The sequence below is a fragment of the Lactuca saligna genome, chromosome 1 (assembly GCF_052625555.1).
Source record: "Lactuca saligna cultivar CGN05327 chromosome 1, ASM5262555v1, whole genome shotgun sequence".
Taxonomy (NCBI): Eukaryota; Viridiplantae; Streptophyta; class Magnoliopsida; order Asterales; family Asteraceae; genus Lactuca; species Lactuca saligna.
In genome coordinates, this window is record NC_136417.1 from 87,316,434 (window position 1) to 87,328,342 (window position 11,909).

General features: G+C 33.1%; 1 protein-coding gene across 1 annotated transcript; it reads right to left on the reverse strand.

Moving 5' to 3' along the window:
• Nucleotides 1–5,352: 5,352 nt before the first annotated feature.
• On the reverse strand, nt 5,353–10,645 carry LOC145040957 (vacuolar protein sorting-associated protein 32 homolog 1-like). Its single transcript, XM_078988840.1, has 8 exons — nt 10,476–10,645; nt 10,205–10,334; nt 8,476–8,575; nt 7,745–7,830; nt 7,529–7,620; nt 6,789–6,903; nt 6,491–6,691; nt 5,353–5,560 (listed from the first exon to the last, which is right to left on the reverse strand). Exons 2-7 carry the CDS (start codon nt 10,274–10,276, stop codon nt 6,500–6,502), a joined length of 657 nt encoding a protein of 218 aa, XP_078844966.1. The 5' UTR covers nt 10,277–10,334; nt 10,476–10,645; the 3' UTR covers nt 5,353–5,560; nt 6,491–6,499.
• Nucleotides 10,646–11,909: the final 1,264 nt, after the last annotated feature.

Below are 11,909 nucleotides of genomic sequence, written 5' to 3' on the forward strand. Positions count from 1 at the left end.
TACACCACCATTTTCACCCACTCATTCCACCGAACAATAAAACCTCCATCCATACTCCTACCATGGAAGGAGGAGAGGGCAATCACCAAGGAGGAAATCAAAGTCCTCCTGTTCCACCTCCTGAACAAACTTTTCGATAATGTTCCACACAAGATGTTACCCAACAACCATTGTGAATCACTTATCCCACAACAATAAACTTTGAACTCAAATCTGGACACATTCACTTGTTACCTACATTTCGTGGTCTTGAGAATGAAGACCAACACAAATTCCTTAAGGAATTTCATGTTGTTTGTGTGGGAATGAAGCCACATGAAGTCATTGAAGATCAAATCAAGTTTAGGGCATTCCCCTTTGCTTTACAAGGTCCAACAAAGGAATTGTTATATGACTTACTGACGGGGTTGGTTACAACATGAAATGAACTTGCATGGATATTTTTGGACAAGTATTTCCTAGAAATGAGAGCTTCAACTTTATGCAGGGAAATCATTGGTATAAAGCAACAGAAAAGAGAAGCTTTGCACACATATTGAGAACGGTTTAAGAAATTATGTTCAAGATGCCCAAAGCATGGAATTTTATAATACCAATTGCTGCAATATTTTGGTGAAGGGATGTTAGCTTAGGAGATAAGATTGCTCAATGCATCAAGTGATAGATCAATAGCTGACAAAATTCCTACTGAAATCAAAGCTCTTACAAAAAAAACATGGCAGAAGAGTCCAAACATATAACTCAAGAAGAGGAATGGTACAGTGATACACCAAGAGGGGTGAAAGAAATTTCCACACTAAAGATCGATAGTTAACTTTCTAAGTTGACTAAAGTTGTGATGATGCTTTCTAAAGACAAGGGTGTGCAACCAACAGTTAAGACCTTATGGTGTTTGTACCCAAGTAGGACACCCTATGTAACACCCGGTTCCATGTATGCTTTTAACTTAAGTTAATATTATAATTTCACTCTTGGACTCGACGAGTTGATGGCCTAACTCGTCGAGTCAGAACAAATCCGAGTCGGGGAAATAAGTAACCTACTCGACGAGTCGGAAGACCGACTCAGCGAGTAGGTGTTGTCTGATAAGAACCCTAATTTCAAGGGTTGGTTCTCCTATTTAAGGAGCATAAGGCCCCTTTGGCCTCCCTTGTTACCCCCTCAATATCCAGAAAACCCTAAGTCACCACCTTTGTGTATTGTGAGTATTTGAGTGCCATTTCTTATGATATCTTTTGTGTTTGAAGTTAGGTGAAGAAGAGGAAGAGGGAAGACTTCAAGAAAAGAGTTCAGATCCAGAATCAACATCACCTTCCCCTCACTTTCTGGTAATAAAGCTTCCCTCTTGACTTGTGATTTCCTATATCTTCTTATGGTTATCTTGGGCTAAGAATCTTGACTCTTGGGATTTGGACGTCCCAAGTCGATTCACCATCAAATCGAGGACCTTGAAGGGTCCTCATGGCATAAAGGTGCCATCTTTAGGGCCATGAGAACCCCATGCATGCTAAAACCTCCATTTTTGGCCTTTTAAGCACCAATGATATATGCATGCACGTAAAGTATATAACTTTAATTGTTAGATCGACCTTAGAAGCCTAGATCTACCTTTTGGATGAGAGTTGTACACCAGAAAATCGAGTTATAGACTTGGTCAATAGGCAACTTGACGAGTTGTTCTTGGAACTCGGCGAGTCTGGGGCTTGAGTCCCCAATCTGTTGTGGTTCAAAGAAACCCAGCTGAGTGATAGCAGGGATTTAGACAAGTCCGGAGGAGTGACTCGACGTATTAAAACATAGCCATAATCTGGAAATCATGGGACTCAACAAGTGTAAGAACACACTCGGCGAGTCCAAGGCAATCTTCTTACCCACAAGAACAGACTCGATGAGTTGTTCGTACAACTCGGCGGGTCATAGTCTAGACGTGTTCATATGATGAAGATGAACTCGACGAGTTGTTCAAATAACTCGACGAGATGGATGAAGATTGACCCGATGAATTTTAGAAGAAGAACTCGTCGAGTCCTTGCTAAACTTGACGAGTAGAGCCCGGTAGGGGGGTAGAAGAAAGGATAAGGACTCGACGAGTTGGCGGCCCAACTCGGCGAGTCAAGTTAACTGGAAGTTGATTTTGACTAGGATATTGACTTTAGCCAGAGGTAAAATAGTCACTTTACCCTAAGATTAGTTATCAGTTTTGACTAAGTGTCTTTATGGGAATTGTAGCCGGGGAGTTGTCGGAGCAGCAGTCAGACATTTCCCGCTCAGTATCTCAGCAGTCAGTTCTTCAAGGTGAGTTTTTCCTTCTAGCAGGAACGGATCTACGGCCACAATGTCGGCCAGTTTAGATAGCAGTAGTTCAATATGCTTGATGTCTTTGTGATTCAGGCATGTCTATGTGTTATGTGTTCCGGGCTGCTGGCCCGATGCAGTATGCAGTATATGTGTTATTGTTATATGTTATGATTATGTTATGCTATGTTCAGTCAGTTATGGACTTCGGTCTGATGCAGATGCCAAGGCCCAAGTTAGTTTCAGACTTTGGTCTGATGCAGTGGGCAAGGCCCTAGTTAGTTCCGGACTTCGGTCCGATGCAGTGGGCAAGGCCCTAGTCAGTTCCGGACTTCGGTCCGATGCAGAGGGAGAGGCCCTAGTTAGCTCTAGACTTCGGTCCGATGAAGTGGGCAAGGCCTAGTCAGTTCCGGACTTCGGTCTGATGCAGCAGGCAAGGCCTATTATGTGTTTTATTTGTTATTGCATGGTATGTGGTAGTTTGGGGGAGCTCACTAAGCTTTGTGCTTACAGTTTCCGTTTTGGTTTTAGGTACTTCAGCTAGTAAGGGGAAGGGCTCGGGATGATGGCATAACACACACCACAGTTTTAGCCTGGGAGTTAGACTCTGATATTTTTGACACGATCATGACATCAGTTTGATATGAGACATATTTTATGACATTTTGTGACACACAACTTATGGCTTTCTTATATGATATTTGGATGTTATGGTTTTTAGTAATGTTTTCAAACAAAATTTTTGGCTTGTATTTTTGGGATGTTTCACCCTACTGATATGTGTCCTATGTTTCAAGAAGACATGGAAGAGGTTCAAGCTATGAGATTTCATGGTCAATAAGACAATTTTCCACCAAGAGGCAATCAAAATTGGCATCATCCAAATACGAATTTCCAGCCAAGGCCACCAACTTATCAACCTAGACCTCTATTTTAGAATTAAATGCATCACCAACCAAATTTTTAGTCCCATTAACCTCCTTAACAATCTCATTTCCAACCTCAAAACATGCAACAAGGAAGTAGTTCAAGCGGTTCAGGAATGTCTTCGGAAGACATTGTCAAACGTTTAGTCACAAGTACTCTATCATTTCAAAATAAGACCAAGGCCAGTATCAAGACTTTGGAGCAACAAATGATTCAACTTGCCACTTCTGTGAGTAAATTAGAGTCACAAGTAAGGCTGTAAACGAACCAAACGAACACGAACAAGGTCTTGTTCATATTCGTTCGTTTAAGTTAGCCGAACAACAAACGAACACGAACAGATTAACGAACGAGATATTCTTGTTCATGTTCGTTCGTTTATCAAATCACCTTGTTCATGTTCGTTCATTTATGTTCGTGAACATGCTAAACGAACATAAAAACAAAGATAAAAAAACACAATTGAACATATATGAACATAAACGAACATATAATATAGCAATATTATATATATATATATATATATATATATATATATATATATATATATATATATATATATATATATAAATGCATATAAATAAAATTAAACAAACGAACATAAACGAATGTAAATGAACGTCATAAACGTACGTTCACGAACATAAATGAACGAACGAGACCATTGTTCATGTTCGTTCATTTAACTTAACGAACGATAACTTTTGTTCGTGCTCGTTTATTTATTAAATAAACGAACATAAACGAACTTCCCGCCGAACAGTTCATGAACGGTTCGCCGAACGTTCAGTTCGTTTACAGCCCTAGTCACAAGGCAAACTACCCGCACAAACTGAGAAGAATCCAAAGCATAATACATGTGTCATTTACTTTGAGAAATGACAAAGAATATTATATATATATATATATATATATATATATATATATATATATATATATATATATATATATATATATATATATATATATATGTAGGGAACGATTCACTTGAGATTATAAAAAAGTAAAGATCTTGAAATTCAACCCCATCTTACATATTTCTCATTTGTCGCTCTAACGCTCCAGCATGTTGGTAGCAATGAGGTATGCCTAATCATAAATGATTATATGACAGATCGGTATAATCATATATGATTATACATTATTATATGTATATGTTTAATCATAAATGATTATACATATATGCATGTTCGTAATCATATATGATTATGACCGTTTGTGGCAGAAGAGGTGGTGGTGGCAGAGGTGACGATGATATAAATGACGGAGGTGACAATAATGTTAGAGGTGGTGGTAGTGGTTGTGGTGGTGAGGATGGCGACGAAGAAGAAAGGAACGGACAACGCTATATAATCACTTATGATTATAACATGCCTGCCACGCCGGTACGCCAGAGGGTTAAAGCGGCAGATATGAAATATGTGGCTGAGGTTGAATCTCAATATCTTTATTTTATTTTTAATCACAATGGAGCCTCTCTCTTTGTCTTTATATATATATATATATATATATATATATATATATATATATATATATATATATATATATATATATATATATATATATATATATATATATATATATATATATATTTGTATGTTAAAACTGATGATTTATATAGCCTTCTAAGAGAGGATACATAATGAACTATGTAATCACTGTGCATTAAACATAAACCCCAAAAATAAAATCAGTTTTTATTTGTCAAATCATGTCTATTGATTCATACACAGGTATTCAAATTACACAAACCAACAGACCAATCGTATGCTGATAAACAAAAATTAAAATAAAGTTGAGATTTGCAAGAGACAAATATAACCGTATGAGAAGCCAATACATGCCTCTAAAATTAATCTATCTACATTCGAAGAAGTTTTATGTACATTTTATAGAGACGATGATATTCTTCAACTCCATTCACCATTTATTGTTGTGATCGTTGCTATGAAGAACATGTGCATATAGAGTTTCACGTCTTTGAAATGGCGTTTATTAGTGAATGCCACTATAGAAAATTTTTATTTTAATTTTCCACACTTTATTTGAATGCCTCCATTAAAAAACCAAGCATCTCATCACATTATCACCTAATTACTTCTAATGCCCATGTTAAAACAATGAAACAAGTAACCTAAAAAAGATGTAGAATTTCAATTTCATATACCAAGTAACATGCACCGCTTTGAATCCATGTAATCGATCTTTTCCCAAGTTCCAAATTCAAACATGTTATTCAAGTTTAATATCACAAATGTACAAGAGATAAAGTTCAACCAAACTTTTCATCATTTCCTCACTTTCTTCATTTATATGCATCATCTCCACTCCCCTCCATCTGCCATCAAATCCACATCTTCAATAATTTCTTAAAACCATTTCAAATTATATTCTTATTTCAATTCCTTTTACATTAAAATACACAGAACAGAAGTAGACAGAATATGTCATATTGCGTTTGGCATGCACTCGACTCCAAAAGATGTTAATAAGACAAAAATTATATATATTTTTTAGTCACCCAAAAAGTGATTTTATTTTGATGATTACAACTTGATTTTTCATTTGTCTGAAACTAATATGACATGACATACTAGGTTGTCACACATTTCACTGATATCAATAAGACAATAACTGCACTTTTTGGACATGGATTCTCGTTTGTGAAAAGACGTAAATACCATTCTTATTCTGATCATAGAAGACAATAATTGCACTTTTTGTCTTGCCAAAAAGGTAGGACATGTATTTTCTTTTACGAAAAGACATAAATGCCCTTCTCATTCTAATCATAAAAGACAATAATTGCACTTTTTGTCTCACCAAAAAGGTAGGATATGGACTATCTTTTGCGAAAAGATGTAAATGCCCTTCTCGTAGAAGACAATAATTGCACTTTTTGCCTCGCCAAAAAGGTAGGACATGGATTTTCTTTTGTGAAAAGACATAAATGTCCTTCTCATTCTAATCCTAAAAGACAATAATTGCACTTTTTGTCTCGCCAAAAAGGCAGGTCATGGATTTTCTTTTGTGAAAAGACATAAATGTCCTTCTCATTCTAATCCTAAAAGACAATAATTGCACTTTTTGTCTCACCAAAAAGGTAGGACATGGATTTTCTTTTGCAAAAAGACATAAATGCCCTTCTCATTCTAATCATAAAAGACAATAATTGCACTTTTTGTCTCACCAAAAAGGTAGGACATGGACTATCTTTCGCGAAAAGACGAAAATGCTCTTCTCATTTTTGATCATAGGAAATACCAACCTTTTTGTTTTAAAGTGCCATTTCTGCCTGTAATGCAGCAAGTTCATCTTCCTCAGCCGTGTTCTTTTGGGGCGGTGGTCGTGCGTGTTGGCGGCCCGCTGGAGTATGTACCGGAGCGGCGGGGGCGGTGGTGGCTGGTTGGAGAAGCTGTTCCTCTAGCTCTGCTCCTTCAAGTTCTTCCAACTCAGCTTCCAATTCATCCTGTGGATAGATTTATCAAAGTACACAATTGGTTCATTATAAAATAATCAAAAGGGTAATATTGTAATTAAAAAAAAAAATGAAAGTACGATGCCACCTCATCAAAATCAGCAGCTGCACCAATGGGTGCTGACAATGCCTCTTGGATTTGTTTCATGTTCTCAGTTTGCTCATTTATCTCATCCATTGTCTTGTCAACATCATCAATGTTCCTGTTCACGTGAAACATATTACAAGGGCATTTACGTCTTTTTCACACACACGGCATCAAGACAAAGATTCCATGACATGATTGATGTCAGTCCCGGTCCCATTCCCAGTCCCAAACACAGTACAATCTATCATGTCTTGTACTGTTAGTGGGACTTGAAAAGCTTTCTAGGGCTATTATTCACGAGGGCATTTACGTCTTTTTGCACAAATAAGAAATAAAGGGAGAGTCCTGTCTCACCTTTTTGGACAGGACAAAAAATTAAAATTTGTGTTCCACAGTCAGTCACAATCCAATGCACGTCAAACACAGTACAGTTTGTCATGTCCTGTCAGTGAGACTTGACAAGCTTTCTAGGGCTATTAATAAGAAGGGCATTCATGTCTTTTTGCACATACAAGAGATACAAGGAGAGTAATGTCTCTAACTTTTTTGATGGGACAAGAAATTGAAATTTGTGTTCCACTGACAACTTTACATCAATCAGTCACAGTTCAATACATGTCAAACACAGTACATGTTGTCCTGGTTTGCATGGCATGCATGACAAGGTGTGTGGGACCCAATAGAAATTGTGAAAAATTTAATTTAAAAATAAAATTGTAAAATTGTAAAATATAACTGACGTTGATTTCTGCATGGCTTTCATGGCTGAAGCACCGGTTCTCAAAGCATCAACAGTTTCTGTGGTGGCTTTTGCACCTTCAAGCATAATCATCTGATATATTCATGTTCAAACAATACTATGATTATTAAATTTTTGATTTTTTTTTTTGAGTAAAGGATTTTTGAAATTTTAAAAAACTTGAAAAATGGAAGAGATGTTGGTGGAAAATAATCACCTGATCGTGAATACGTAGCTGGAAGTTTCCAAGTTGTTCAATTTGTTGTTCATAGAGCCTTTTCCTCTTTAAACATTGTATTGCAGCTGAATAACATTTAAAATCCAAATGAAAAATATAATTATTTTTACTTTAAAACAATATAAAAAGTAATGTAAACTACAATTATACTGGATTTAATCAAGTATTTAAGTGTAAGTAATAGGGTCAAAGGTCAATGCTATGAAAAGGGTAACAAAATATGTTGTTTTTTTAGTATTGTAACCATTTGACATCAGAATTTATTATTATTATTATATTGTATTCTATTCTTAATATCGAAAAATAGATATGCAATTTAAGGGGTTTTATGCAGAAAAGTGCCATTATTTTGGGAAATTTTTTGATAAAGTCCTAAATTTTTTTTTTGAAAAGAAAAATCCCAATTATTTAATTTGACACGATAATCTGTCATTTCCTGTTAAAATAAAAATAATGACTTTTTCGTTAATTTGGGCAAAATATTAAATAATGACTTTTCTGTTAAAACTTTTTTTAGGACTTTATCAAAAAATTTTCCAAAATGAGACTTTTCTGCATAAAACCCGTAATTTAAGGTAGAAAATGGTACAATTAAACCTTTAGTGACATAAAGTAGAAAAAATGGCATAGTTTTTTAATTTTTAACATTGTTTAGCATTAACCCTAATTAATAATTTAATATGAAATTGAAAGGGATTTAAAAGGTGTACCCCTTTTGTTCTTAGCTCTAGTAAATTCTTTGGCCTTTTCCACCTCTGCAGCAGCTTTCTTTAAAAGCACTTTCTCTTTTTTCTCAAGCATTTCAAGTGTCTGTAAATAAAAAATAAAACATAAAAATTTAATTGGTTTGATGACCTTTTGTTCAACAATCAAATTTTGATGCAACACTAGATTATTCTGTGAATTTATGCAGCATAATGAGGTCGATAACTCAATATATAATTATATACACCTTCTCTATGGAAAATCTATTTAAAAAAAAAACATAGCACACATTTATGTATGTATTAACAGCATAACAAATTTTAAGATCAATCAATAACTATAATGTTTCATATATAAGATTATAAGAGAAGTAAGAGTTTCTAAAAAACATGAAAATCATGCCATTGGTTAAAGTTTTGGTTTTTGACATATTTATTGTATCTTTTACTAATCATTATCCTACATGAATAAGTAATCTTATATATTAATCACTACTTTATAGACATGATACACACTAATGAATTCATGTTCATCCTATTACTACATGAAATAATTTTATACAAAGAATTATATAACTTTACAAAAATGCCAAGAGATTGAGGTCAATTCCATCTAATGTTGCCTTGGTAAAATGCAACATGAAGTGAAAATATTTCATGAAAGATTTGCAATATTCAAAAATAAAAAGTTTGTCCCAATTAAGTCCTTAGACCTTCAGCATTAATATCCCTAAATTAACCAAATTATACGCAATGCACATGGAATCCAAGAGTTATAAAGATATCTTTTTGATAGAAATATATATTTCCCTCTCCCACTTATTTCCTATGTAGATTCCCTATCATATTCTAATTTTCAATTTAGGAGATTTAGGTTCTTTGCATATGCTAGTTTCCATCTTTCATGAGATTTAGGTTCATTGATATTGTAGTTTATATGTTGATTTTGAAATAAAATCACTTATTCTCTATAAACTCTTTCCGAATCGATGCTTATTTTTTAGTCTACTAACATTGAACAATTATAAATTAAACACACCATTATTTTTCCTATGTGCTTACCCACAATGATAAAGATTAAACACAAGAAATTTTCTCTACCCTTTCTCTTCATGCAGAAACACAAGGAAACACTAACAGCATTGCCATTTAACACCACCTATGTATTCTTACCTAGATATCATATCATACTATCTTTGAAGAAACTTAAAAGGGAAAGTAAATATCAAGTTACAGAAGACATTTATAAGCAATCAAATGACTGTTGTGTTTTTCATCCTACAAGCTTAATTACATTATCCATCTACATACTCTTCTGCAGAAAATACTTCAATACAAAATAGCTTTAGTACACTTTACTATGAAATAGAAGAGTAAGCAACACAGTTTTAAGCAATCTTCATGCAACATATTGACGACATCCAAATTCTGGAAAGACAACCCCATCCTATAACAGTAATTGAACGACATGTACAAAGATGATATAAACCCTAAATCACTGTTCTCCCTAGGGCAAGATATCACAGCGAAATCAAACAACATACGCAAATTGAATTCGACAAGAAGAGTATAGCATCAATAATACTTCAAAATAAAGTAAAGAAAAACAGAGTGACAATATAAACGGCCAGAACAATTTAGATCTTCCAAATTCATGATCCACACCGAATATGCACACATACAAAGTATATATACATTTGATGAACAACAAAAACGTATATTTATCGGGAAGTACCTCATTTAATCTATCTAATGTTGCTACAGCGTTAGCTTCTTGCTTAGGTTTTCCGAAAATTCGCGTAAACATGGTTGATTCTAGTAGATATATATACGATCTGCTCCCGTAAAATCAAAATCACCAACACCTGGAAACGAATTTGAGCGATTTAGGTTTCAAACAGTGGAGTTGAATTCCAATCAGGAAATTCCGAATCGTAATTGTTGCTTTAAGACATGTACGTAACATTAATCGAACAATCAAGAATTCTGATATCAGGAAATATTACCAAAAGCTTTCACGGTGTATGCAATTGATCGATGTGATGATGAACAAATTGGATTCGATGAATTTGATATGGGTTTTGTTTGAAGTGTTGAGGGCTAAGGGGACAAAAGCTTGAACAAATTATTCGAGATAGTCCCCAAATATTAATTTCGGTAAAGGTTGTTATCGAGATATCATGATAATTATCGTTTTTTTGTTGTATATTATCATTGACAATTATCGTTTTTCAATGAATGTTATTATAATGGATTTTCTTCACAAAAACCTTTTGAAAAAAAAAAATTATACATATAAAACAAATTTTTTACATTTAAATATATATTTTTTATAATTAAAATATTTATACGCATAGTAAGTTAGTAACATATATATTTATATTTAAAAATGTTTTTTTTTTTTTTTTTTTTTTTTTTTTTTTTTTGCTTCAAGTAAGTTTAAAATATTTATGACATGCGTCCTAATCCTAAAAGCATGTATTAGAAACATTAATTATAACAAATATTACCATAATTAAATATGAAATACATTAATTAAAAAGATTATCACCATAATTAAATGTGAGATACATTAATAATTTCCATAATAAATACATTTTATATTTAATTATGATAATATTTTTTGTAATTAATGTTTCTTATATATGCTTTTAGGAAACATATTAAAAAATCTCAATATTTATAAACACATCTCTCTAAATAACAACACTTTTAACCACTTGAAGGTCTTCTATATTTAAAAACATTAGGTGTGAGATCTATGTATTACATGAGTTTATTTTAAAAAAAATAAATATGAAATTTTAACAATTTGAGAAGTTTGAATTTATAAGAAAAATGAGAAAAAAATTAAATTATTAAAATTAATGAGACTTTAATATATTAAATACATTACATATATAAATCTTTTCTAATTAATACCTTACATATATTACTTTACATATTAAATGTGAAATTTTAATTTAATAAAATGAAAAATACAATAAAATGACAAGTGGAAAATAAAAAATTCAAAAATTCAAGAAAATGTCATGTGTCCAAATAAATGAGAAGATGACATGTGGCAAAAAAAACCTTCATTTATTAAGAAGGATATTTTTTACATTCTTTTCCCTCTTCATCTCTCTATATTTAAAAACATATTCTTAAATATAAATATAAATATTTCAAGTTCAAAGGTCTTCTATATTTAAAAACATATTTGTTTACATTCTTTTCCCCTCCTCATCATATAAATATTTCAAGTTCAAAGGTCTTCTATATTTAAAAACATATTTTTTTTATATTCTTTTCCCCTCCTCAATTCTCTAAGCAAAAACACATTTAACCACTTGAAGGTCTTCTATCTTCTACTCTTCTTTGCCAACTTAAAAATGTGTTTTTTCTTTTATTTTATATTCAGTACAGAAGAATTTGGAAGACCTAAAAGAAACATCAAC